A 27,777-nucleotide genomic window follows, 5' to 3' on the forward strand; every position below is an offset into this window, starting at 1 on the left:
GCATCCATTACCCTCAACCTGCTGGCCCAGCTAACAGCAAACAGGAGAGCACTGACTTCTAAAACCTCCTTAGCATTGTCCGGTAGAAGGACCTCAGCCTCCTAAGAAAATGGAGATGGTTCTAGCACTTCTTTTAAGGTTTCAATGTTCTTAGCCCAGTTTTATTGAGTGTATTGTCAAGTACTTTTTGTTCCTTCACAATGCATGCTGACCCATGAAGATCATCTTATAGTACTGTAATGGGTTGAGTTTGGACTGTTTATTTAATTGTTTCACAATTCTTTGATTCTTTTATGTATTAATTCCAAAACTCATCATATTATTTGAAATTGATATGCTCTGTTTTTCATATAGAGCTAATTGAAGTGTTTATGTTCTGATTCTGAAGTTCTTCTTATATCACACCCGTCACTTTACTGAATGTGAATCACACACAAATGACATTCAGTCAGTTATAATCTTTCTGTTGTGATTATCTTGTCAAGACAAATTAAAACTGACACTGACTCCGTGCCCCAGCAATGCCATTATATGTCTTCCAGGTAGAAATAAGTATTATTATGTTGAACAAAAAATTCAAAGCAATGTATGTCAGAGATAACGAAGGGACTTTGGGACTGGAATCCTGTTTATAGTTCACTGAGTGGATATGATGGACTTTTGAAACTACATTATTCATAAGGGGCTGTCAGCAGAAAATTGCGTTTTAAAGAATTCTAAATATAAAAGGATATCACCTTACTGTAGGACAATGTGTAAAGTCCTTTGCTATATTACAAATGTTAAAGAATTATTAATAGAAATTAAATTGTGTTTATGTAAAAGAACAGCCCTTTCAGATTGATCACACACCACACTTTAAAGTTTACTAGAACAAATTATTCACTACTGAAGTTGACCATGAAATGCAAGTTTTAAGCATAAATACTTGTCGCTGAATGGCTTTAGTCATCTCTGTTTTACTTCTAGACCCAGTGTCCTTCTCAGTGGGAGGAGCCTAGGTTTGAGACTGTGAAAGAGGAACACCTGCTGCCATACCTGAGGGCATTACAGAAATAAAACACGAATGAAACGTGCAGGCAAATATTCAGTTTAAAATAAAATTATTATAAAGATAACATATGCTGTACAACTGTTTCAGAAAGGGTCAGGTCTTCTAGCTCTTGTTCTTATAATATTTATGATATTTCAAACAGTTTTTAAAATTGTTCTTGTTTTAAGATTTTTGGATGGCAGTGTTGGTCAGTGGGCAATGGAAAAAGAAAGTATCAAAACATTATTCCATTTCAGAGAAATGTTATGAAAATGTATGCTTTTTTTCAAATCCTGTGCAAATTGTGACCCCCAACTTAAACCAAATTCTTTCATGAGGAACATTCCACTGCCTGAGATGGATGACTTCTGTACAGCTAACCCATCTTTTAACTATGGCCAAGGGCCCACCTGATTTTACATGAAAGTACAGAACAAAAACCCCAACTCCTTATCCTTTCTGTTTTTTGCACATTACCCACTCTTGACTGGCTCCTGACAGCCTTCATGTCTTAGCTGGGCAGGAGCAACTAAATCCATCATCCCTCTCCAACTCTGCCACTGCGGCTGTCTGATCAATGATACCACTAATAATAACTGCCACGCTGTCACCTCTGTCTCGTCATCCCAACTGGCAAGGCCAGGGGCAGCTCTCTGCAGATTGCCTCTACAGATTAGGACTCCATTAGAGAAGCTATTTACCCACCTTTCCTCCCCTTGGCTCCCCTTCACTTTGTTTACCCACCAAAAGACCCCATGGAGGACATTATAACCTTTTTTCAAAGTGAGAAATAGCTGCTTTGTGTATATTGCTCCAGAGGCTTATACATCTGGACCTACGAGTTCTGTTTCAAGGTAATGCTACAGTGAGGATTGTATTAAAGTTTCAACTTTGGAGCTGGTGGCAAGAAATTGCATCCAGCATTTCTCTCTTTGAGGGCCATTTATCATTTTGCCATCACACACCTACATGGCATCACCCACGCTTTCAGTTAAAGGTTAGCTTGGAACCAGGCCACCCAGCTCCCTTTCCCCCTGCGATAAATATGCAGAATCACCCTTTGGTTTTCAGGAAAGAGTAATATCCATAGATATAGATCTTGTGTAAATGTCTATTTTTCACCCATCCAGGCTTCTCCAATACCATGATGTAAGGAGGGAGTCCCGTAAATCACCGGCCCCAGCACCACGGCCCATTACAGCATTCACTTAAACCAATCATTAGAAAAAGAAGACCCATTGCATCCTTGCCCTCCTCTTCCATTACCACCTCCATATTAATCATCCACTTCTCTACAGAAGGAGCAAAGAAGAACAAAGGTCCTCATTTACCCCCAAAACAAAAGAACACTGATGTTTTGGCCTTTAATCTGCCAGTTGGAGCCATGACGCTGGAAAGAACTGGTGATCAGAATATATAATTATGTATTATGTTGCTGAGAAACCTAAATATGAGTGGACATATGTAACTTTGGGAATGATTAAGGCTCCCACTGGCTGCTTTAATTAAGCGCAATGAGCCTCGTAAATCCAATATTCATCTAATGGGGAATGATTTGAGGAAGAATGGCTTCCATTACATACTAGAAAAATAGGTATTTAAGCAGATACACATGATCTATTATGATAATGTTACTCCCCTGTCTCTCAAATTCCCCAAGAGGGAGTAAAAGTTTTGAATTTTCAATGCCGATCTGCCTTCACAAGCAGAGAGAAATTACGAGAGTGAATCTCGTCTCTGTCAGTCCATTATCGGACCAGCTTCTCTCCAGGTAATTTCACTGGCAAGCGACTAGTCCCGGTAGACAGAATGGAAAAGAAAAATGTCATATTTCCTCCACCACTCTTTAATTCATGAGTCCTCTGCCTTATCAGACCACTGGAGTCCTGACCTGTTTTACTTTCTGCCGGCGTCCATTGTGTGTGTGGGTGTCCTTCCCCCCCAAAGACTTCCATTTTTTCCCTTCCCCAACACTGAGCAGGCCAAAGTTCCTTTGCTTCCCTCAAGGGACTGATAACACCTCACATATACTGAGTCAAGAGGATGGGGTGGGATAAGGCTTTCAGAATTCAGAATTGGCTTTCCCTAAATTTGATAAGCATTTCATGGTTCTCGCTGTGCACCAAGGGCAAGCAGTGGGATTATGCGGTGCCAGATGTGCATAAAAACAGCATTAAGAAAAATATGTAGCATTTATTTTAAACTGCTGGGGGCACTGTAAGGTGGTGTCATCCACACCAGTCCATTCAAGGAGTAGAGGTCGCTCGACTTTAAAGGACATTTTGGTTTATCACATCTTGGTCTCAATTGCGCGGTTTTGGTCATCATTTCTATTGGCAATAAAAACATTGCAATCACAAGGATAATTGCTAAGACCTTGTACAGTGCAGTACTGCTAAAAATAAGTCCTGTGGGGAAACAATAACAGACAGACCGTCATGCAATGATCACGGAGAGCCAAAGTTATTTGGAAAAGAAGCATGATAAAATACAACCCAAACTGTCCTTTGTAAACATGCATGTGATTGCTGTACTGTGCCATCTGATTGTGTGACTTCTCTGTCCTACATAATGTCTCCAATCATCTAAATGACACAAAGCGGGTTTGTGTTAATGAATCTGCATGTAAAGATAATATCCCTGTCTTTGATTGGGTTAATTGCTCTGTGATTGAATCTAATCAAATAAGAGCAGAGCAGTTTAAACATAATTAAGAAGAGGATTAGATTGTGGATGGGCTTTTTGTTAAACCCATAAGTCACAAAATTGATCAGGGAGGATGAGCAAAGAAGCGCCTGCCAAGGAAGGGTATGATAGATCACAGGTCAGGCGGATCACTCTGTCTTGTCATATTCACTTTAAAGCAATCAAAACTTGTGGATTTGTCCTAACTTTTGACCTGATGGTAAATAGATCTAGTTGTCAATGTGAATCAGAAGAGGAGCGGGAGGCATCAGTTTACATCAGTTTATAGAGGGAGAAAAATAAATGTAAATACAATTCATGTTATTCATTCAGACAGAAACATGCAGTCGAATTATGCGTCTAGATATCTCACCATTACCGATAGCTGCTTTTGTGGAATATGGCAAGAGTGGGGTATTACCTGAATACCGCTTTCCATCAATCATAGCTGGCAGACTAATGTTTAAAACTAGGGAGGCACAGCTGACAATACTGCACCCATCTGTCTTGTCCTTTATTATGGCCATTCTCTATTTGCATTGATTGGCTACAGAAAACGAATGTGAGCAGAGAGAGGAACGATTTATGAAAATAAATAGTGAAAAAGAAAGAGATTTTTTGTTTGTGTATGAGGGGGTAACGGACAGATGGGGAAGAGACAAAGGCAGAGAGAGGTTAAAAAAAATGAGCACTCACAGTAATAGAGGTGAAAGACCGACAGCAAAGGCATGTTCGGATTGGGGAAAAACAAAAGGGTAAAACAAAGTCTGAGTTTTGGAGTGAAAGACAATCAAACACACACTTGCAGCCAGATAATGATCCAGGTTAAGCACAGGTTTGGCCCTCGTCCAGCAGCTCCTGGTCACAGGGAGGTCAAGCAGGCCACATCCATCAGCAAAGAAACGCAGGATAGACTCTTAAATGGCCTGGTTCCTCCCCTTCCAGCCACTACAGAGTGATGACGGCCTTGTCTGAGATAAAGGCCGATCCATTGGTCTGATTTGTGGCCAGCGGGGCAATTTCAATACCCGTCTTTGGCTTGATAGATGAAGCCCCTGTTTGATAAAGGGCCAATTGGCTACGGGGCCAATATGGATAAAATTGCAGCAGTCGCCTTTATTTTGTCCTCTCTTCAATCCACAGCAAAACAGCACTGGAGGGAAAGAACCCCATAATGCAAAGCAGGCACAGTAAAAACAGCTGGGTGGAATATTGGTCTTTAGACTACTGGCAGAGGCTGTCTTTGATCATGAGCTGGCACCCTGTTTCTTTAAACAGCAGCAGCCACATTTCAGTGATGTCAGAAAAGAACAACGTTGGGGATGGATCAGGCTGAAGGAACAGTACACATGGAATATTAACTATCCCAATCGATAGGCTCTATTCGGCGGCAGAAAATTGAAGCTTGCACAGGATAACTGTTAATGACAAGTGGGCAGAAGCGTCAAACTCAGCGACCGATCAGAAATCTGCAGATTTGACACACAGTCCATTCTAATTGTATGGTGCATGATGGAGAGTGTACCCGCCATTACTGCTGAAGTACCTGGATCAAACTCTCTAATTCTAAATTGCACAGAAGGCAACCGGCACACCGGCTGACATCTCTGGAGAAATATACTCCAGAGGCTGCGTATATATCTTTTCAATTTCAAGAAGTCAAGCACCCAAAATTGCCAAAAGCCTTCAGGAGCACTATCTCCTTCAGTCCCAGAACGTCTTCATAGTTAATAGGACCATATGTGCAAAATGGAGGACAAGGAAAACCAAGCAAACCTTAATATATGACTTCAGTGTGCCAACTTTCTCTCACCTTTTGAGTTTTTTTTATTTATTTTTTTTACAACTGAGGTTACCACTCCACCGACGCCACATCAAAATATGTAAATCATATCTTAGAGCCTGCACTCATCTTGCTCTTGAGGGTACAAAGATGCAGACTAACACAGTTTTGAAATATGAGTTAGAGTACACACTTGATGTGAGTGACAGGCTTCATGTGGAAGATCTGCCTGCACTGAAACCACAAAGTTGTCGATCCCCAGGAACTGCAAGCGTATTTTAGACTCAAGGACATGTGTGACTTTACAGGTCACATGATGATTAGTTTAATGAGAAAAGAGGGACGCAAACAGGTTAGTTCATTGTTTTTTACTGTGCATCAGGGATTCCCAACCTTTGTTTTTAGCTATTTTAGCTATTCTACCTCTAATCACTTTATTTATTGTAATACTTTATCCATTACCTCCACTGCTCGTTTCATAACTAGTCACACACTCTTAATGATGTTGTGTCCAAGTGTTATAGCTGACTCAATATGTGAAGATAATGTTTTAATCAAATCATAATTTGAGTTGAACTACTCTACAATCTTTCCCACGTACACCCCCGGCTCTGTTTAGGGATCACCAGTGATTGGATACATTGCATAAAAAAGGCGAATGTAATGACTGGGTGTGAACAATGACACATCTTAGAATAAAGTGATGGGCAGGAGGCCACAGAGATATAAAAGGCATGTAAGAAGTATCAAAACTGTACAGGTATCGAATGAGATTCGAAATTTCTAGTATACTTTCGATATAAAATGTTTGATTTTCGGCGGGTTTGGACAAACCTTGAGAATACATTGAATACAGACATATTGCGAGAGGCAAAACGCAATTACACCAACCATTGCTCTGATTGCACCACCTGTGTTCACGGCAGTCAAGTCGTGGAGCAATAAATCAAAATTCTGCTCCTGAGACAGAGCTCATCGGTAACCTTGTTTCTGCCTCTCGTGTCTCATTCTACTTGAGAATTTCACTTGTGTGCACCCCAAAACATCAATGGTAAATTGATTTTTTAGGAGTTAGTCATTGAGCCTATTTAGAAGTAAATAACTCTTTAGGAATAAGAATGGCTTTTCCCAAAAGAAAAATAAATACATAGAAGTCCTTCGGAGCGATCATTACCCACTGAGACAAATGTCTACTAAACATCTTATATCATCTTCTCCGTTAACAGGGATTTGATTCAAAACACTGGAGCTGGAAGAAATTGTACGTCTCCCATCGGAAATGAATGGTACTTGAATGTGCATTCTGGATCAAGAGCTTTTCTCCTCAAAATACCACATAATTACACTATTCCCAAAAGTAGATTAAAGTGTAATGGGGGATATTAAGACAAAATGTACACACTCGGCTTCTCTTTCAACCTGTTTGCATGTGTGAGTGATCTCTGCTGGATGTTGTGTTATCCAGGCCAAGCTTGTTCTCATCCTGTAATCTTGTTAATCAATTCTGTTTCCCTCTGTGTCATGGCTTGTTGTGTTATCCGTATATGTGAATAAATAGGAACATTGATGAACATTGAACACATGAAGCCTCTTATTCAGGGCCACCAACTGAGAGGACAATCAGGACAGCTATTCCTGGTCATAAGCCTGAGGGGGCCCTCTGCCTATTACTTTACTAACTAGGCAATGTTCAATAATAGGACAATTGGTTTTTATAAGCACAAAGCAGGATGTATTGTCCCGGTTTTCCACTCTATGTACTTACAGTGGCAGTTTCAAAAGGTCCTGCACGGAAATGTCAACAGGCAACAAAAAACTTTGCATACAAAGTGTATTCATGTGTTTTTTCTGGGCATTATTATGTGTCATATTTGCCTATAATCTTCAATCAAAAAGTCAAATATCAGATCTGATTTGTGTTTGTTTACAAGCTAAACTGAGCGGTAATTGTGTACAGAGGTTTAGAAATGTTCACAAGAAAAAGGAAAAATATAACAATTTATGTAACAGAAGTCTTTTGTCTTTTTTAAAGATATCTGTGAATATTAGGGAAACCACTGTACACATCTTTTATAACTCTGCCTTTATACAAACAGGCAGGCGAATATTGGAACCACGACTGGGTGGTGTCAGCTCTACAGCGACAAAATCAGATTTACTTACCAGGCATTTATTAATCATTTTGACCAGCTCACTAATTTCCGGCAGAACCAGGGGACTCCAGTGATGTTTGTGAGGGATGAGTGCATTTAAATCAAAGCAGGATGTAATCAGCCATGCAGGGTGTTGAGCTGTCCCCGGGGGATTTAATACTCCATTATTTAAAGCAGGGCGTGTCAATGTGAAAATAAAACACACACGGCCAAGGGCTGTCCAAACATTAAACTAAAGTCTCCAAATGTGTGATTTCTAGGTAGTTGCAATTGCCTCGTTATATGTATCCAAAACAAAGTGTTGACTATTTTGGGAAACAATTAGAAATCGATACTTTTATCTGATTGTCCTTTCAAACTTTGAATTTTCTCTTATCTCACAATGCACCTTTTACTTCCTGAACCTTTTCATAAAGCTATACAGTTTCAGCCTAAAGAAAGGCTGTGCGCATATACATCCAAATCTCTGCTATTGTTCCCTCTAGATTGTTCATACACACAGTTTGTCTGAAGATAATGTGGCTGTTGACCTTTGGTGAATCATCCTAATGTACAGTCTACGTTTTCAGAATAACGGGAGAGTCTATGTCCTGGAAAAGCCATTGTGTAACTGCAAGATAGCAGGTGCAAGTCCCCAGATGATCAGGAAGGATGTTGGACAGGGAAAGTGATGTTCTTATCGCACACATTTACTTTACAGAAATCACTGTTGCTCTCTGATGTGATTGTCTTGAAAGATTGTAGAAAATATTTCATGCTCTCCAACCTTCTCCGGATAGACTAAATAATTAAATAAATAGGTATACTGTCAAACAATTCAAACTGTTGCAGGTTGTAATCTTAAACTCCTTCATATTTGAAGCCTTGTATTTAAAATGTGGGTCACACTGCCATCTATTGAAAGGTAACGTCTACCTCCAGAGCATGTGCTCCACTGGACCGTATGAATTTATCTTGTTCTTGTTATCCATCTACATCACTGGATGCTTTCATATCACAACAGCTTTCTACATATTATTTTTATTAATCACCCATTGCTCAATTCTGAGGCAACTACAGATATGATGATAAATAACACGACTGTTGCCTTCTAGACATATTTATTTTCTTTGCTGGCAGTCGAGTGGTGTGGTGGGCTACAATCACCTATAATGAATGCAATAATGAATTTGACATTTACAATAAGTCTAATTTTCCATATAAAGGAAATTAAACTCCTTAAATAAAGCACTTTAGAAACTAAAAACAGCAAATGAGTCAATTTGTTATTGTTGGAGACATGTGTTTTATTAATATTTCATAAAGATGATGGTGTTTACTTGAGCCGGTACAAAGTACATCAGCTTGATTAATGCCTGCTATTTTTTGAAGCTGTGATAAAGTCTATATTGAGCTTATATTATATGAAGTATTATGTTAATGAAGGTCTCGTGTGGTTATACTTTGATATTAATAAGACTTTTTGTCAATATCATGTTCACTATTTTTTCTAAAAATAACATTGTGATACGTTTCCTTTGATGGATGTGAAAATGACTGTACACCCGTCAGTTATTGAACGAAAATGATATCTCATAAGTGTATTGTATTGATTGTATATTATATAAAAGAAAGTGAAAGAGGAGGTAGTTCAAGTAAAAGATGCAATGTCCCTCTATGTCTCTCACCATGGTGCTGAAGCCTTCAACCACTTCTCCATTTACAGCCCCTCCCTTCCCCTCAGTGATGAAGTGTCTTACATTAGAAGTGAGTTCTTTGGGTCCTCAGCAAAGAAAAGACAAGAAAGGAATGAACAGAGGTTTATATCAAATGTTTTCATTCCAACCAATCAAGCGCTGAAATCATTAAATTCCAGGTGAAAATGTGTTTCATAACCTTTCTACTTAAGAAAGTATTACATTAGAGTAGTTCAAGTTCAAATTCAAACAGTTTCATTTCTAAACAGAGGCCTCTCTGTTCAATACATTCATATTCTATGAATGAGTCTGCATTGATTACCTTTTTCTAGAAATGTAGCTTTCTGGATGTCGACAGAAGCATCCATTGATGTGGTTCCTAATGGCTGGCCAGAAACAGTCATGCCTTTAATTGGGACTCCTAAGCAAAGCAACTGCAGCACTAGTGGATGAACTTAACTAACACTGCTAGCGGAAAGGTCAAAGACTCACTCACTCACTCACTCACTCACTCACTCACTCACTCAATCAATCAATCAATCAATCAATCAATCAATCAATCATTCAATCAATCATTCAATCAATCAATAGCTGCTGCTGCTGCTTGAAATTCATGGCGATAGTTCTGTGTTCACGGATTGGAAATAAACAAACAGATGGATATATGTACGCAATCTCTGAGGTTTAAATGTATTAATTACTTCCCTTGATTTCCTCAATAATAAAAGGTGCAAAAAGTTCAAAATCCCCATTGAACTGGAGGAAAAAACACTTTTGGTTCATGGCTGCAAATTGTTGTGATCTTTTTTTAAATGTCACAGTCCCAAGAGAGCCAGTATTCCGGCTGATTGCTTTAGCATTCTAAAAGAAATTTAAAAACCAGCACACATAATACACATGTAGTGTGCACAACCTTGATAATCTAATTAAGCTTTGATCATATTTTCACATTGAGTAGCAATTGAGTCAGCACATCCTGGTCTACCTGGACTATATTTTATAAACAGCAGTGCCCAAGGCTCAAACTTGCGTTTGCCTTAAATTCCTTGCCCCAGTAGAGCGTTACTCGCTGAGTTCAGAGAGCCAGGCTCTCCGTGTGCATCAGACAAACTTTGACGTATGTTTAGAAAATAATGCATACAGACAGAACAGGTCTGGGATCATAACAACATTAAGTAGTCTGTGTGATAAATCCAATCCCCAAAAATATAAGTGCATGGTATTCAGGCTCACATGCCTGACCAAAATGTTGTGTTTTTAAGCTCGGAAATGATGACCCTAGTTCTCACAAGCTCTATCTTATACCAGGCTGAAACTAACATCAATATTTCATTTAATTTCCAAAGCCAGTGAAAAGCTTCTTTTCTCTTATCAGACCTTCATGGCATTTTAGAGAAAATATGGTGATTTTATAGCTGATTTCCAGGTTAGTGGCTTCAGTTCAATCCCAGGTTAGTCTGCATTTTTCACGTCACTTTTGAAGGGGTCTAATTTTCCATTTTATAGTTAATTCCTTTTCTCATTTTGAAGAGTATCAATTGTATTCTCCAATGTGGTGTTCGATCTCAGAACGGCAATGAGATGGCTCTAATCAATGGAACAAATGACCTGCTGTTAGCCATTGGCCAGGGCTGTGTATCTGTGCCTTTCTGGTTTCAGTGCTTATGTGCACACAAAGGCAAACACATGCAGCTTTTTTAACATCAACAAGCTATATCACTGCTTAATGATTTATGCAGCATGTAACGGCATCACTGCGATATACAAACGAGACCATACAGTAAGTATAGCTTTTCTGTCTTATGCCAGTGGTATTGTTAGCCCTCAAAGTTCCATCCATCCACCCATTCATCCATCCCAGCCACCCTACTGAAGAAACTCATTTCAGCTGGTTGTATCCACAATCTTATTCTTCCACTATTTCTTCCGTACGTATTTTGAACTGTATCTCTTCCTTCATATATTCAACTATAGAAACCGTTCAAATATTTAAAAAATTCAACTCCTTCGGGAATCAAGCGGAAAGACTTTTCAACTTTTCAACTCTTCATATTATAAATCTTTTTATAGTTTTTTTTTTTAATGGGATCACAATGGAGAAAATCTTAAACTTTTAAAACCTTATAACATGTAAGGTTATTTCCCAATATGATGGTCCAAATGCTGTTAAAACCTTCTTCACATTGCCAGGAATATAACTGAGGTGGGGGAAATCGGAAGTAGTTTTACCTTTCGGTCTCTTGTTGCCGTATCTTCTCCACAGGTTTACACCTCGGGGTGCAAAAAGAGAACGTGTAGTGTTCATTACAAACGGTTGGAGGCAGTGATGCACCAATGAGGGTATTGCGTGCTGCGAAGTTACACGAAGAAGAACATTTATAACTTCAGAATAATTTACCCTGGATTCCACCTGACAGGCAACACAATATAACCTGTGTGAGCAATACATTCGATATTATTCGTCAAAATTAACTACCGTCTATATCAGCCATGGCAACTTAGTGTGACATTAAGATGCAATTATTTGGTGAAACTCATCGAGGACCGAACAAACCCTGGAAGAAATGCTTTCCTGACAGGCTACACTGAGGAAATATTTAGCACCCCTTCGCTCACCATTTTTTTTGTTTTTGACTCATGTTATTTATTGGTCTTGACCACAGAGGCAGATGAGAAAACGTGGACGGCGTTAGCTTCTTTCTCTGCCCAGTGTTAAATTGAACCACGTTGACAGTTTGTTGGCGTTAATCAATACAAGTGACGGAGTCGGGAAGCACGCCGTTATAGCTATACAATGACGGAACGCTCCTCGTTGTTGCTCCGGAAACAATTAGCAGGTAAGTTTGCTAACTTGCTACTGGACCTTATTTTACTTGCACGTGACGTTCCAGTCGCACCAGAGCCACCGCTGCCTTGTGAACGTAAACGTGTTATTTGGTCGGCTTGTGTTCTTACGTACGGATACAGCGAGTGACAACAGGGCTGAAGTGCACGTGCAGCGTTACAGACAAAGCGTAGCAGACAGCTGTGAGAGTGGACATGACTCAGGCTAGTTGTTGCTCAATAACCAGTGACACAGGCCACTACGTGCGTTGGATATACAGCTAACTAAGCATTGCTAGCTTGATATTAGGGCCACTTACCTAATGCGAATGCCGTTACATTAATAAGTATATCAGCCAACTTGATAAACTTACTGTCGATGTAGTCAGTGTGACACAAACCTGAGTTTCAACTGCTTCCGTCCTCATCACATCAGGTTAATTGCTACTTAAATTCCAGAGCTCAACAAGAACCCAGTGGAAGGCTTCTCTGCGGGTCTCGTCGATGATGATGACATCTATCAGTGGGAAGTGGTTGTCATTGGACCTCAAGACACGTTATTGTGAGAGAAATCACTTTACCAGTTGGCTTACTTTCACTCATAAACCCACCACTGTGCACATTAACGCCATCCATCTTCTTTGTCGTCTATAGTGAAGGAGGTTTCTTCAAAGCCACCCTAACTTTCCCCCGTGACTATCCTCTGAGGCCTCCCAAGTTGAAGTTTGTCACAGAAATCTGGCATCCAAATGGTGAGAACTAACTGGCCAGGCTCCTGTGTCTCTAATTAAATCTGTATCAAAGCAAGTAATCAATACATTTAGTCTGCAGCTGGTGTGAAAACGAATAGTAGGGTTACCTATGGAAATATAGCCGTACATGGCTAAAACAGACCTGTTATACTCTATTACAAAACAAGAGTGTACATTATTTTAAAAAGTATTACATTGGATTCTGTTATTTAGTATCTGCTATAATGTACATGTGAATACATTTTCAGGGGAATGGAATACATTTAATTTTTTGATATTCAAAGAAGTTGCTGTGAGTGTTTTAGTTTGCAGCTGCAGTTATGTGCTAAAGATGCCTTCACAAGAGTGTCTCACTGCAAGTGGCGTCACAATCTTTTTGCCGAGTGCAGTATGGAACTTGATCTTCTGCTCAAGTACAAACGTGTCAGTAAGGCTGGGTAATATGGCCCAAATCTATAATCCTGTTATAGGTCATTTCATATCTCATAACAATATATTTATATCACAATATAGCAAATTTTCTGGTGAATTCAGATCAGTTTTTGTTTTCAGAAAAATGTGCTCATTATTATAAATTTAGATGACAAAGTTGTGTACCACATTATCTCATGTATTGATTTCATCACAATGGGATTCCATTGGGACGATAAATTGTCTGATTTTAATTTTCAGCCAGCTCGACATGTCAGTTATCTCTGTGTATTCCTGTTTGTCTACCAGTGGCAAAAAATGGAGATGTCTGCATCTCCATCCTGCATGAACCTGGAGAGGACAAGTATGGCTATGAGAAGCCTGAGGAGCGCTGGCTGCCAATCCATACGGTCGAGACCATCATGATCAGCGTTATCTCCATGTTGGCAGACCCCAACGGAGACTCTCCCGCCAACGTAGACGCAGCTGTAAGTGCCCACTGTCTCTCCTGAGATCGCTCTCCAGCTGGGGTCAGTTTGCAGGCTTTGATGGAGTTTGTGTTTTTATATCCTGCAGAAAGAGTGGCGGGAGGATCCTAGAGGAGTTTTTAAGAAGAAGGTGGCACGCTGTGTGCGGAGGAGTCAAGAGATGGCTTATGACTAAGGCCTTCCTCCCGCCGTCAACACAGTGAGTAGCACCGCCTGTAAGGATTCATCGTAGTGTGGTCGCACACAATTTACAGTTACTGTTGCTGCTCATCGAGGAGATGTTTTTCCTTGAGCGCCGTAGGTTTACACAACATTAAACAACAATGATGACCAAACCTCAATGTTTATTTTGTTTCAGATTGGAACTGGACAGGGGATTTGACAACTGGTTACACTTAAATTGGCTCTATGACCATGGGGCCCTCAACTAGTCACCGAAACAAGAAAAAGACTGGCAGGAAAAGTTAAAAAAACCATTTCTCTACTAATTTTGCCATTTGAGGCTTGATATTTATGACTTCTGCTAATTGGTAGATGCATTCATGTTGCCATACGTTACATTTTCCACCATCAATTGCACCAGACACTTACTGGTCAAGCATCCACATTTCACTCACAGGAAGATTAATTACACAGCCTAATACTTTCTCTAATGTACATACGTGTCAGATTTTTAGGAGGAATCCTCGTTGATAAATGCAACATTTTTGTTATTTAGTTTACATTTATATTGACCTATTTATTTAGAGTGAGGCTGTTTTAAGATGCATATCATCTGACGTTTGTTTATTTTCAACCTGCCACACTGAGCCATCCAGTCCACAGCTATTTTAATCAAATATGCAATTTTGCAATATTTACAGTCACACTGGTTCTCATTTCCCTGCACACCCTAAGTGTTCTGCAGAGAATGTGGTCCTTCTCTCCCTGATGGGCAAACTTATCACCCAGCGCTGCCTTAACGTGGACTGCCAGCAAAGGAAAGGTATATCTTCAATAAGGACCGCATCTGAAGGCCTGTTTAGAATCCAGAAAAAAAAAAACTTGTGGGCAAACCAAAGAGAATACACACCAATAAATATATATATTTTAACGAACATGCTACTTTTTTTTTTTTACTTGTGTAAATATAAACTGTTTGTCCTTGCTTTGATAAACTGTCAATATGCTTTTGAACACTGCACATGTACAGAGTAAATGCATACATGTGTTGTACAGAAGTGCTTGAAATGGGCCTTTTCCACAGAAGATAGACATGTCGCAGGAGATGCACAGGTGTATATAATCAAATTAAGTGGCTTAATTCTATTTAGCCGCTTTAGTTTAACTCACTTTGACTTTTCTTTAGAGGCACGTGAACAGAATGTAGTTAACACACTTGTTACAAGTCAATATCTACTGTAAAGACCTATAACACCTACAAAATGATCGGCTGATCAGGTGACTTGGAGCCAAACGGTAACCACAATTTGTATGCTTAGTATGGACATCAGTTAACAGGTATGCAGTGGCACCCACTTTACATTGTGAAAACTAGTAATAAACCATATTGTGGACATGTGAGTGAAATATTTCTACCCCTCCACTATACAACTTTGTCTTCATCTAAAATAAACAGACGTGCCTTCAGTCAGTAAATTCTAACTTTTCAGATTTGACGTCACTCCAATCAGAGCAACTATTAATCACGACATTTAAAATGTGAGGCGCAATATAAGTACACAGTACCACAGCATTTTCCAATCTCCATGATTGCTTTATTGAATTAAGCACCAGCTCAATATGGTCAACATCCAAACAAGATATATTCTTAAACTCAGATTATAAAATCATTTCAGCAACAAAAAAGGAGCAGACCCTTCCACACTCAAAAGAAAAATCCATCCATCTTGCAGGTGTAGAATAGAAACCGAGTCCTGAGTCGTTTACTGTCCAGGAGCTGACAGACTTTTGTTCATGAACTGCCTTTTGACGAAGCACACCCACCACTGGAAAGAAAGACATGTCAATAGAAGTACCTGGAGCAAGATTTCAAAATTCATTACTCATCACAAAACGGGGATGAGATTGTTTTAATGCTGAAATACATTTAAAGCTCCAACATGGATCCCGCACTCAATGTTGATAATTATATTGATACAGTGGATGCACTAAATTAATGCTCCATAAACCAAACCTGGACGTACTCAGTCGACCCTTGAGCTATAGCTTTTCTACAATGCCCCCGTATAACAATGTGCATATAAAACTGTTGTACATTGACTTGCCTTGCTGGGTTTGTCTGTCTGGGGATCAAACACACGATCACATAGCCTCAAGCCGGTCTCCTGGCGGATCTGCTGGAGGTACGCCCTCATCGTCTCTGGAAAAGGTTACAGAGAGTATTATCACAGCCACCGATGACAGTTTTGGACACTAGAAATGTCACAGGATAACGTTTAATTTGTTACTAGGATCAAATTGTTGACCCCCCCACCCCCCCCACCTATAATATTTTCTTATTGTTCAAAAAAAAAAGAAGCCAGGAATAACATGTAAACATAGATGTGATGATGCCAAATGCAAAGACAGCATGATGTTGTGTTGATTCAGTCAAATTAACATCTCAGCTACTACCCAACTGACTCGGATGATCGACACCACACAAGCATCTTTAAAGATGATGGGGGTGAGCATTGCCATCACTTCAGGCTGGGTATTTAATGAAATACAAGAAGGGTGCAAGGATAACGTCTACTAGAGAGCAGGGAAGTGAACCGCATTAGACCTCGTTGATGGTGCTGGTTCTTACCGTCCTCTTGCTTGTTTGCAGGTTTAACATACATAGCATTGAGAGGGAAGCCAGGTTCACCAGGAATGGGGAAGTTAGTGATGCCCAGAGTGTACATCTCCTTCTCTCCCTGGCTCCTGGAGCTGCACTGTAAACAACAACCAAACCAATGCAAAGAGTTAGATAGATCACCTGTTTGAAGGAATCAATGCCCATTTCAATAGGCTTTTAATTCCTCCCTGTGTGTAAGGAAAGCAATTCACATTCTACTAATTGAATGACTCCTTAAAATCCCTTTGGTAACCCTGAGTAGATCTTTAGCCTTTGGTTGAGAACACTGAGAAAGAAAATCTTCTACATTGTTGCTTCTAATAATACGAAACCAGAGTAAAGTCTAGATTTTCACCACTATAAACTCTGTCCAAATGTGCAATTTACCTTCTGTAGCCTCTTCAGGCATTCAGAAATGTACAGTGTGACATAGATCAGCGTCCTGTCCGCCTCATTCTGTAAACAGCACAAACAAACATGACTTATCATTACAGTTTCAGCCAGGTCAGAACAGTAAAAGGAAATAGTTTAAAAGCAAATATGCACTGCTGAGGGGAACGGGAAGAAGCAAGTTGGGGCATGTGAGGGAATCAAAATGCACAGCTGCTTCAAGACAGACAGGGAAGAGAAAACAGAGTAACAGGCATACTAGTGAGGTTCATACTTGTTCCTCACTGTCAAACTAATTTATAACTTTGAGGTTCCATGTCATATATCTACAAGCAACACAGTTCTTAAGTTTTATGTCCACAAAAGGGATGAATGAAAGCTGCCAATACAAGTGAAACTACACGACTTACCTTGATTTCATAGTTCTTAAAGAAAACATTGGCCTTGAAGTAGTAGATGGCCTCATCAATGATGTCCGACTCGATACCTGAAATGGAAAAAGAGGTATCAGTGATTGAAAGGCTCTCAAATCAATTTATAATGATAAATTAGATAATTTACATTTAACAAGTGTTGTCAAACTATGTTCAATGCAGAGAGTCATTTCCGGTTTGGGTCAGCACATATCCGTTTTGTATATGTGGATATGCCCCATTTAGGATTTGTCACATAACAGGCTGCCGAGAAACCAATTGATACAATTATAATCTCCAGGCATAACTTGGCACTCATTATTTCTCTATAGGGAAAATGAATCAATTCATGAGCCCCACTGTGACTACCAAAATCAAATCTGATCTGAGGGACATTGACGTCTGAGCTTTACAAGACTTCAGTGTCAAGCTGGAAGAGGAGCGTCAAAAAGACACGAATGAAGAAGTAAAACTTGAGGCTGCACTCTTCGGACCATATATGGAGGTGAAGCCAATCCGTGGATCAGCGACGCGTCGTAACAAGGTAACAAACTGGGGCGAGTGAGACTCCATTAAGGCACTAAATAAAAAAAGGTAGCGTGTGTGTTTCTGTAGTGAGGAGGGGTTGGCTCCACAGCCTTACCGTCTCCTCGAGCAGGTCCCTTGAACTGGGTTTTAAGAGGAAGCAAAGCCATGTTCCCCACCATCCTGGTATCGGGGACCATCAGGCTAGAGTGATACGCCTTTAAAAGAAAAAGAGAGAAAAAAGTTGCTTTCACGTAGTTATATTTACCAGGTAACGTTATATTTCTGGCAGAGAGCATGAGTGACATTTCTACTACGGCTTCATCCGCTCGAACGACTCTGCCATCGAGATGCCAATGTGTTTTATAGACACTAAACAATGAAGATGTTGCAGAAAGAAGTCACAACGGGGACTTTATGATGTCCGACATGTAAAAACATCACTAACGTTACATGGCGAGCAAAGCTAACATAGCTAGTTAGCTAGCTAGACTCGTCATCACAGCTCGCGTCACCTCGGAGGCCCTGGTGTCAACCAGGAGTTTATACGCCTTTATTGTTACTCGACAGCGCACAGCAGGAGCTTCTGTTCGTCAATAATCATGTAGAGTTTACTCACCGGCATGTTGAGTGATAAATATCAGTCCAACTGCTCAGCGAGAGGAAAACAGTAGCACGGTAGGACCCAGCTTCCGCCCGTCCCACCCTTCAGCTTTACAGGAAGTGGCCGCATGTTATGCAGCGTACCGACCACACAGCGGCGCTAGCGCACCAGTTTTATTCACACCGGATGTCAAGTTGAATATTTTTTCATTTTATTTAAAAATATAGCATTAATACATGTATTTACAAACGACTCTTTACAATTAAACCTGGCCCTGAAATAATGAAACATGAATGGGTTAAAATCCCCCAAAATATCAAAAAGGACAGGAACAAAACACTTCTGAACATAAACGATACATGGTACTCATGATCTTCTGTCATTCTTTTCCCCACACATGCCCGTTTATTGTTGTCCTTGCAGTTTCATGCTATTCTCCATCTGGGGTTGATATAGGGAATCCTGGTTGTTATCCTCAAACTAGTCCTGGAGTTACTCGACTCCTCAGCTGTCCACTTTGTCTTGAAAAGCCTCATCATAATTTAGGTCAGCTGACTCTTCATCAACCTCCTGTAGAAAAAGTAAGAATGAATAACAACAAAAAGAATAATACATAATATAACAATGATGATAATATATTATTTTGTATTGCATTTTGTTTTTGTTCATTGCTTCACCTTTGGCTCCTTAAATTCCAGGTCCTCTCCATACTGTATGCAGAAGTCAATATTTTGCAGTACTATGTTCATACCTTCCTCATCTGTGCGGTCAAAGGGCAGGAATCTCACCATACTGTAGTCATCAATCTGGCCACAGACAAAGACATTAAAAAAAAATTCTGATCCAAAATGAAATGCAGTATCAAGTGAAGGCCTTCACTTACCAGACCACAGATGGCTTTAGTCAGATTCTTGAACTTTGTGCTTCTGTTGTTATCCGAGCTATCTTCCATCATTGAGTACATATCTGGGTCCAGGTACCTAGTGAGAAACAAAGCAAAACACAATGCATGCTGCTTCCACCTGAACAACTTGTTCAACTTGTAAGCTTTTCAAGAATTCTTAAAAAGAAATTCAAATAAGGCAGAATTTTCTTTTTCACTACCTTTAGGTTTTGAAAAATTTGGTTCAGACAATTCTGTAAAAGTAACATTGAAGTCACGATAACCCTTCCTTTATTAGTGTCGTAGTACCAAGTTTAAGGGTGATCATTAGTCAATTTCATGGGAACTGAAGACACATTGCACTGTTGTTCTCTACTCCTGCAGCACTTACTTCTCAATCTCCTTCTTGGATTTGGGACTAAGCAGGTCCATTTTTGTCATGATGCTTATTTGAGGGATCTCTAATAACACCATGGCACTCAGGGCAGCCATGACTCCTGAGAGGAACTGTGTGGAGAGGAGGGAAGATGTGAGACTCCATGTTTGCTTTCATTGCCAAATGAAGTGCACCCCAGTGAAGACATAAGGAGTTTTCTGCCACAAACAGGAACCAAATAAACAGATGAAGCCACTCAGGAGATTTGCTTGTTACCTTAAAAGACTCCACCATGAACTGGGAGTCTACCAGAAAGACCCCACACACCCGAAACTCCCGCTGCTGGAGCTGCTCCACCAGCTGCTTCATTACAGGGAGGTGTGTATAAAGTTCAATCTGACCTGCAAAAGAAGCCACATGTCAAAACTGTGCTAGAGCTGTAAAAACATAGCTCCAAAACTGGGAAAATGCTTTACCTATACAGTGCTGACAGTAATTTATAATCACATGCCGTAAAGAAAAACATGAAAAATCTAATTTTAGTATATCCCGTCCCCTAGTTTTCTTTCTCAAATGAATTCATGCTTTTCTAAAAAAAAAAAAAATTGTTCCCATCTCACCACCCATTAAAACTCTTAACACAAAGACAAAGTGGGTAAATCCACCTTGCACTGGCTCTAGCATGCGTCTGCCAAGATGTTTACCTGGGCAGTCGAACAGTATGTAGTCATCCTCCACATGACCCAGGCTTTCATCCAGCCAGTCAAAGTTGTTGGCAAAGTACTCCATGCAGAAGACCAGGCCTCCGTTAGGGCCAAATCTGAGAGACGGGTCCTCCATTACATCTTCCACCGAGATGAGCTCACGGATGTCTGCGGACACAGAAACAGTGAGATTGTTGTGCAAGTATACTAAATGTAATAGCAAGTCACACATATTAGCATGTGATTCAGAACATATATGTCATAACATTGTCATGTACAGTGCATAAGGAATTACTTTCTTCATTTAACACACAACCGTACATACCAGTACATTTAAATAAAAAACATTCCCCAGTTTATAGTTTTGTACTGTTTTTGTCTTGTTAAGATTGATCATGTGTGTGTGTGCTCATAATAAACTGTGTCCGAGTTGAGTATGTTGGTGTACAGTATGCAAAACAAACTCATTCATATAGCCACCCATCCATCCATAATTAGAAAAGCACATCTGAATGTTATCTAAACCCATATGTGTGTAACAAATTAACAACTCTTGAATCTCTTCTTACTATTGTGTAAACCCCTTTTGTACTGGACTATATCTGGCTAAGACGTTCCCTTTGTACAATAATAATGTTATTAAAGTAAAAACATGCTGTATTCACCTGCCATGACGGGGTAGTCAAAGTGCTCAGCTGCTGGGTCCAGATTGACTACATGGGCTGAGCGGTTCATGGACCCTAAGTGCTGGACCATGGTGGAGCAGTAGGTACTCTGAAATGGAAAATAAAAAGGCAGGTCAAACTTGAACTGGATCGATGTGGCTTGGACGAAAAGACAACCTCATGCCTTAGCACGGCGCTTTAGCCGCACAGCACAACAAGGCATTTCAGCACGTGCGACTCAATGGCTGATAACTCACCTTGCCGCTCCCCGCCGGGCCCATCACGAGCTGCGCATAACGAGGCATTCTGCCTCAATGAGAAGGTGTTGTGGTCAAGTTAAATACCTATATTCGCTTAAAGTAGCTAGTTTAGCTATGTTATGTACTGATGATTTATCTTCTTCTTCTTCTTTTCAGGGATGTTCAGACTCACTACTGCCACCTACCGCCTTGAGGTAACGTCAGTACCCCTGGAAGCGTCGATACGAGCGGAAACCGGAGAGCAGAAGAAGAAAAGGACGAAGAAGAGGAGGAAGCAACAAACTGACACAACACCAGCATGCAGGACTGCTGCAACCCTGCTTCTTATTATAGAAACCAAAACTGCTGCGAAACTAAACTCGTTGCCAAACCCGCCCACACCGGCTTCTCGTACACGGCAACCGTGCTGCTTCTCACGAGCTCCTCAAATCTGTCTTGAAAATGTCTCGAGGCTAAAAAGAGTGAATGGAGTTGGCAAGGCGAGCCGTAACAGGACTCGTTGGTAGGTCATCGTCACATCTTGCGCTGCGCGGTCACGTAGACTTACATGTGCGCGATTGTGCTCTTGTGTTGCACGATGACTCTTTAGCTGCAACTCGCAACGACTGGACCCGACCGTTGGACCGCGGGACCATCCGTCGGTTAACCAGCTCAGGGGGGACGCGTTAGCTATTTTTATGATTTAACTACAAGCGATTACTGGGCACGTTGAGCCCGGATTTAGAAGACCAGCCATTAGTGTTTCATCGGTGTGTAATAATACTAATAACTATCTTACGCCACTGTCCAGCGGGTGGGTGTGCTTTCAAAAGCGAGACGACACGACGCTGGCTACCGGAGCGTTAGCAGTATGCATAACGTTAACTAGGTTAACCATATAACTGTCACATTACTACGTATTGTGTGCGACTCACGGCCACTCTGCGCTAACGCTAAATTTAGCTAGCAGTGTGAGTACAGTGACTTAATTGTCAGATTAAGGCGCACAGTTACAGGTGACAGTGTCAGGAAAGTAAACAACAGCGGCTTCTTATGTATTTGGTGATTTGTAGTTTCGTATTGGATTGGATCAGACCAGGAATGCTAGTTTGTTAGATGTGCCAACGATAAGAAGCTAACGATATGATTGTTTTGGTTCATTTGTCACAGCAAACGTCTGTATGTGGCTTAAACTTATTAGTTCAGTGAAAAAATGCCAAAATCCCAAAGTTTGGGATTGTCCTAATAGTGGTAACAGGTAGTTAGATAATGGGATATCCACAACATTACTACTCACACTATTAGACATCGTAATATTTCAGTATACGTTATATTACTGCACACTGTTTTCTTTTACTCTTGGATAGATGGGGATCAGAACCAGAAGACTGTCTGGAGAAATGCTAACCTCTCTTTGTGTTCCAGTGTTGTAGGCTATGAGTGAGGGTGATGGAGGACAGTCAATGTGGAGACTTGGACTACCTGGTCCAAGATGAGGATACCCTCATTGAAGGTGTTAGCAACCAGGTCTTATTTGTCGTGGTGCTGAGCCTCACCTTCCTTGCAGGACTTCTCACTTTGCTATGCAGGTAAATTAAAATCCAATTTAATTTCTTTTCATTTTTTTCTTCAGTAAAAGGTGATTACTATAATGCTGGTACAATGCAGCCAGTACATCTATTCCACCAAACACTAAAAAATGTCTGCCTTTTCACCTTTTTGCAGACAAGAGCAGCAGAACATTCATCCTGAGAATCAGGAGCACGTTCGAGCCGTCCGACAACAGCTCCAAACCGAGCAGGTACACAGGCAAACACAACGCTATCCTCTCCGCCAACATATGGTTACACAAACAATACAAATACACTAGAGACACTTCTTTGTTTAACCATAAACAAATTTGACTAATTCAAATGACATTTTTACTCAATTTTGCAGGTAGAGATAAGGTCATACATACCCTGCGTGGTTTTGCAGGACTGACGACTGGTTTAATTTTTCATGCCTTTTGTAATATTTATTTTTCAATCAGGAGATGCATTTTTAAAATGGTGTGCTCCGTGATGACTCTCATATTACACGTTCATGTGTGTTTTTGATTTTTATGCATTTGGTTTCTGTTTGTCAGGATGAAAATCCTCAGGCGGAAGCCCGGCAGCAGTATTACACAGACATGTCTTGTCCAGTGTGTTTACAGCAGGCCGTTCTGCCTGTGGAAACCAACTGTGGACACCTTTTCTGTGGTAAGACTGTTGCTCTCCTGCAGGTTTCTTCCCTTTTTTTCCCTGTGAAAGTTTTTTTTTTTTTCTATTTCTTGGAAGTTTTTCCTGATCCGATGTGAGGTCCTGGGACAGGGATGTCGTATGTGTACAGATTGTGGAGACCCCTGAGGCAAATTCGTAAATTGTGATATTGGGCTATACAAAATAAACTGAATTGAATTGAATTGAATTGTACAGTTAGTAACATATGCTGAGTAAAACGAAACTTTTACATTCGAGAGAGAAAAAGAAGCAAATCTTTAATTGTTACTACTTGAGTCTGTTTACTTAGTTGTATTATGTTAACACATGCTGATATAGCTTTAGATCATACATAGAAGTCCAAATGACTAGAATCCAGTTACAAAAATGTCTTTTTTTTAAATTTGTACTTGTGCATGATGTAAAGCGATGTGCATGATGTAAAGCGATGTCTTTTTTCTGCATAGGATCCTGCATTGTAGCCTACTGGAGGTATGGCACATGGCTGGGTGCTATTCACTGCCCCATCTGCAGACAAATGGTGAGACTTGTCATACATGTTGGATGTAGAATGATTAACCTGAGCTTTCATGTTACAATTTCTCGATACCAGACTTGCAGGTAGCTGTAAACAATGCTATCTTCTAAATTTACCCAGAGAGATAAATGCTAAATTCTCATCTATTAAGACTCGTACTCATGTTTATCTCTCAGTTGAAATACATTTCATTTTCGATGTAATTGTTTTCCGTTGGTTATTGTCAAAATTATGGGTACACGGTGTTACTCTCTATTTGTATTCATGTAGGTGTGTGGCACAGAATTAGAATTAGAATTTTTGGCATCAGTATTGCCATGTGCTACATTTTTTCCCCCCTTGCCCAGGTTACGTTGCTGTTCCCACTGTTTCATGAGCACACCACTCCTCAGAGGGTCCAGGAGGGGGGGGCGGAGCCTCAGCTGATACTAACGGACATCGTTGATTACAATCGCAGGTTCTCAGGCCAGCCAAGATCTGTGAGTATATCACAGTGACATTACAATATTCATATTTAAATAACTTGCATGTGTGATTCGCAACAATTATTGAAATAGAAACGAGTTAAAGTTGCTACTAGTAAAATTTATGTCACCTTGTTACAAATGTTATTCAAGTATGTTAAAAGCAGTATCACTGACCATACTTTTAAGTGTTAAGAACACAAATTTGCCTCCAGACAATAAAATCGGTGGCTCTGCTGGTAAAAGATACAAGTATGCATATGCGATAACGACTCGTGCATTGCATTACAAGATTTAGAACATCCCATAATATAGTTTCTCTTCTCAGTATATGGACAGGCTGCGAGATGTGCCCACCCTGCTTCGTCACGCCTTTCGGGAGATGTTCTCTGTGGGTGGCCTCTTCTGGATGTTCAGGATTCGGATTCTTCTCTGCCTCGTGGGAGCAATCACCTACCTGGCCTCGCCGCTCGACATCCTCCCTGAGGCACTTTTCGGTCTGCTGGGTTTCATGGACGATTTCTTTGTGATCCTACTTCTCTTTGTGTACATCTCCATCATGTACAGAGAGGTGGTAACGCAGAGACTAAATGGCTAGAGGTTCACTCATAACAGGCTTTCGCTCGCTCGCAGCGGGCTCGAGAAGAGTGGACATGTAAAGACTGAATGAAAGAACACGGTCGATCAATAATACTGAATCTCTCAGAGAGGTTTACTTTGAAAAGCTGGGGATCTTGGTTCATCACTGGAGAGGGGTCAGCAAAAGAATGAACTCTGAATGTTCACACTGTAGATAGAATTCACCAAGAATGGTTCATAGATTGTTCGAGATCAAGGGGGCACAACAAGACAGCAGAATACTTATTAGACTGCAGTCAGCCAGGGAAGTCGTCTCGGTGCATTCGGTGACTTGAGAGGCACCCCCAACTGAACACTACCAGCCAATTGTGTGTCAGCATTGCCAGTTATTTGGTTAATGTGCATGAACATAATGAAGACAACTGTGTAACATAATGTGGTCATGAATGTACTGTATACATGGCAGTGTCTTGATTATACGCATTTAAAGTTGGCTGTCTGCATTGAGATTATTGAGTGTAGAACCATCTTTTTGTTGTGGCCATTGCAGCCTGTTGGGTCAATTAAACTGATGATGCATTTGTTTAAGTAACCTGTGACTATGCATATTCATAATGACCAAAAAGAAAAAACCACAGCCTTTTTGTGCTTGTGAGACAAGTCACGTGATCATTTTTCTTCCAACAGTTTACATTTATAGCTCAGCACTGAGGAGGTCTGAACCTCTGCATGTGAACTGAGGATGGACACGACAACCAGACCGTTTCATTAATAACTTTTCAAATTCAATTTAAAAAGTAGTCTTGATCATCAAAAGAAGGCAAACCAAAGGTATCGCAGAGTAATTAAAGGGCTTGTTGAATGTAAACACGCTGAAGTCATGAATGTTAGTTTAAAGCTAATTGTGTTTTTTGAATGTCTTACAGTCCTGAGGCTCACAGTCCACTGAACTCTGCACACCACAAAGATTTTCAGATGCATCAGTTAATGTTTTGGAACATCAGTTTCTTAATTGTTAACCTGTTGGTACATAGAAAAAAAAGGTTATTCATATTTCAAAATTAAATTAACATGCACTATGTGATTTAGTAATTTATTTTTTGGGGAAATATTTTTGCCACAGCATGCTGGAGTTATGCTGGTTCACAGTAAAGATGTTGTTCTCGTTCTCAACCCTTTTTGCCTTGTGACCCCTTAAATTAATCTTACGTTTGTCGAAATATTTATATTTTTTCTGTTCCTATTAAAGCTTTAATTGGCAACCTAGAGTTACTTTGAGTCCATGAGGGATTTTTGACCCTCTGAAAATGTCTGCTTCGGAGTGGCAACTGAAACTGTATCCAGGCCATTTGCCTGCCTTGAGGCTCTATTTGCTGAGCAAGCACTGGCCTCCGTGTTCATGAAAAGAAGAAGAACAAGGTTGCGGTCAGGTCTAATTTGGCAGATTAACGGTGAAATTTAAAATACGCTCAGTGTGCGTGACAGCTTCAGTTCCCTCTCAGAATGTCATGTTTTAAGGTGTGGCACATGCCAAGCTTTGTCATTCCTATTCACGGTCCTCCAGTTTGTCTCCGGGGTGTTTGAGCAAACCCTTTTTGTTTTTTAACAACCAAACTTGAGGCAGCGTGTGTTGTAAATGCTTCTGCTCATCATCGGGGAACCGGTTAGCTGAGTCTTACCCTGGTGGGTAAATACTGTGGCTGCTGGAAGAGTCAGTGCTTTGGCGCAATCTGCATCAGAATTACTCCCCCAAAAATCTACTAATATATGACACCTCAAGATCAAGGATTTTCCACGGACAATGCTCCAGAGTGACTGAAAGTATGGAACCATATCATGGTCCCCTTTGTTGGATTCCATAACCAAATGTCAGTCGGGATACTTGCATGACATTCACCATTCATGGAGTTTGGTGGTCATATGATGCTCCAGACAGTTCTGCATTACACAGACTGGTCTCTGAGCACAACCCCCAATCTTTCTTCAGCAGGGACTCAGCTGTGCACTTTCCCAAACTTGAGTCTGACGCTGCTCAATGAAAGGGGGTAGACGAGACAGCTAATAATACCATAGGCCACTTCCGTTTTGGATGTATGTCTATGATATTTAAAAAACCTGAAGAGGTCAAATTATCCTGTAATTCACATTTTTTAAAAAGCAGGAATTAGACATGTCATGTTATGGTTTTGGCTATGGTTTTATGCTTTCCTATGTTAGTAATCATCTCACAAACCCTAATTAGCTATCCGGCTTGGGAACCACCACTACCTGAGACTATCCCACGTTTACACCCACAGAATGCATTTTCCTTCTCTGCTTCTGTGGCAAGTGAGGCTGGATTACCTACAGGGCCTGAGCCCAAAGGTGTGTGCATGGACATTATTTAATGCGTATTCAATACATTACAAATGTGTTTGGTAAGAGGTCATTTCCACATTTTTTACCAACACTTTAGCCAGCAACTCCTTTTTGCTCCGAGGTTCATACAAGCAAACAGTTTTACTTTTGAAAGTGGCTGTAAATGCCACT

At 40.4% G+C, this 27,777-nt stretch overlaps 4 protein-coding genes across 6 annotated transcripts; 2 read left to right on the forward strand and 2 right to left on the reverse strand.

Annotated features, from left to right (window-relative positions):
- The first annotated feature begins 11,727 nt into the window (after window positions 1–11,727).
- LOC117740138 (ubiquitin-conjugating enzyme E2 G1-like) lies at window positions 11,728–14,901 on the forward strand. Its single transcript, XM_034546344.1, has 6 exons — window positions 11,728–12,167; window positions 12,613–12,715; window positions 12,808–12,905; window positions 13,626–13,804; window positions 13,893–14,003; window positions 14,163–14,901. Exons 1-5 carry the CDS (start codon window positions 12,125–12,127, stop codon window positions 13,977–13,979), a joined length of 510 nt encoding a protein of 169 aa, XP_034402235.1. The 5' UTR covers window positions 11,728–12,124; the 3' UTR covers window positions 13,980–14,003; window positions 14,163–14,901.
- Window positions 14,902–15,539: 638 nt separating this feature from the next.
- On the reverse strand, window positions 15,540–18,694 carry arpc3 (actin related protein 2/3 complex, subunit 3). The gene is made up of 7 exons (XM_034546343.1): window positions 18,573–18,694; window positions 18,072–18,171; window positions 17,426–17,502; window positions 17,013–17,081; window positions 16,596–16,722; window positions 16,072–16,166; window positions 15,540–15,792 (listed from the first exon to the last, which is right to left on the reverse strand). The coding sequence occupies exons 1-7, from the start codon at window positions 18,576–18,578 to the stop codon at window positions 15,730–15,732; spliced, it is 537 nt and encodes a 178-aa protein (XP_034402234.1). The 5' UTR covers window positions 18,579–18,694; the 3' UTR covers window positions 15,540–15,729.
- rnf170 (ring finger protein 170) lies at window positions 17,535–26,421 on the forward strand. 2 transcript variants are annotated; one of them, XM_034546341.1, is made up of 8 exons: window positions 17,535–17,972; window positions 21,602–21,947; window positions 22,850–23,013; window positions 23,150–23,225; window positions 23,553–23,667; window positions 24,135–24,208; window positions 24,553–24,684; window positions 24,998–26,421. In XM_034546341.1, the coding sequence occupies exons 3-8, from the start codon at window positions 22,874–22,876 to the stop codon at window positions 25,265–25,267; spliced, it is 807 nt and encodes a 268-aa protein (XP_034402232.1). In that variant the 5' UTR covers window positions 17,535–17,972; window positions 21,602–21,947; window positions 22,850–22,873; the 3' UTR covers window positions 25,268–26,421. The 2 variants fall into 2 exon arrangements, with proteins under 2 accessions (XP_034402232.1, XP_034402233.1); XM_034546342.1 differs by lacking the exons at window positions 17,535–17,972; window positions 21,602–21,947 and adding an exon at window positions 21,986–22,194.
- On the reverse strand, window positions 18,747–22,052 carry gpn3 (GPN-loop GTPase 3). 2 transcript variants are annotated; one of them, XM_034546339.1, is made up of 8 exons: window positions 21,443–22,052; window positions 21,186–21,294; window positions 20,521–20,688; window positions 20,093–20,217; window positions 19,832–19,947; window positions 19,441–19,537; window positions 19,235–19,363; window positions 18,747–19,127 (listed from the first exon to the last, which is right to left on the reverse strand). In XM_034546339.1, exons 1-8 carry the CDS (start codon window positions 21,488–21,490, stop codon window positions 19,062–19,064), a joined length of 858 nt encoding a protein of 285 aa, XP_034402230.1. In that variant the 5' UTR covers window positions 21,491–22,052; the 3' UTR covers window positions 18,747–19,061. The 2 variants fall into 2 exon arrangements, with proteins under 2 accessions (XP_034402230.1, XP_034402231.1); XM_034546340.1 differs by having other exon boundaries at window positions 19,309–19,363; window positions 21,443–21,707.
- Window positions 26,422–27,777: the final 1,356 nt, after the last annotated feature.

The sequence above is a fragment of the Cyclopterus lumpus genome, chromosome 12, assembly GCF_009769545.1.
Source record: "Cyclopterus lumpus isolate fCycLum1 chromosome 12, fCycLum1.pri, whole genome shotgun sequence".
NCBI classification, from domain to species: domain Eukaryota; kingdom Metazoa; phylum Chordata; class Actinopteri; order Perciformes; family Cyclopteridae; genus Cyclopterus; species Cyclopterus lumpus.

Bases quoted from the DNA above. Each gene is read 5' to 3' on its own strand.
- LOC117740138 (XM_034546344.1), top strand. From the start codon at position 12,125: ATGACGGAACGCTCCTCGTTGTTGCTCCGGAAACAATTAGCAG. The intron at 12,168-12,612 runs GTAAGTTTGCTA...CTTAAATTCCAG, and splicing joins GCTCCGGAAACAATTAGCAG to AGCTCAACAAGAACCCAGTG. The intron at 12,716-12,807 runs GTGAGAGAAATC...TGTCGTCTATAG, and splicing joins GGACCTCAAGACACGTTATT to TGAAGGAGGTTTCTTCAAAG.
- rnf170 (XM_034546341.1), top strand. From the start codon at position 22,874: ATGGAGGACAGTCAATGTGGAGACTTGGACTACCTGGTCCAAGATGAG. The intron at 23,668-24,134 runs GTAAGACTGTTG...TTTTCTGCATAG, and splicing joins CTGTGGACACCTTTTCTGTG to GATCCTGCATTGTAGCCTAC. The intron at 24,209-24,552 runs GTGAGACTTGTC...CCCCTTGCCCAG, and splicing joins GCCCCATCTGCAGACAAATG to GTTACGTTGCTGTTCCCACT.
- arpc3 (XM_034546343.1), bottom strand. The intron at 17,503-18,071 runs GTAAGGCTGTGG...TTTCCATTTCAG, and splicing joins GGGACCTGCTCGAGGAGACG to GTATCGAGTCGGACATCATT. The intron at 17,082-17,425 runs GTAAGTCGTGTA...TGCTGTTTACAG, and splicing joins TTAAGAACTATGAAATCAAG to AATGAGGCGGACAGGACGCT.
- gpn3 (XM_034546339.1), bottom strand. From the start codon at position 21,490: ATGCCTCGTTATGCGCAGCTCGTGATGGGCCCGGCGGGGAGCGGCAAG. The intron at 21,295-21,442 runs GTGAGTTATCAG...TTTCCATTTCAG, and splicing joins GCCCGGCGGGGAGCGGCAAG to AGTACCTACTGCTCCACCAT. The intron at 19,538-19,831 runs GTAAGTGCTGCA...GTTTCTCACTAG, and splicing joins TCCAAGAAGGAGATTGAGAA to GTACCTGGACCCAGATATGT.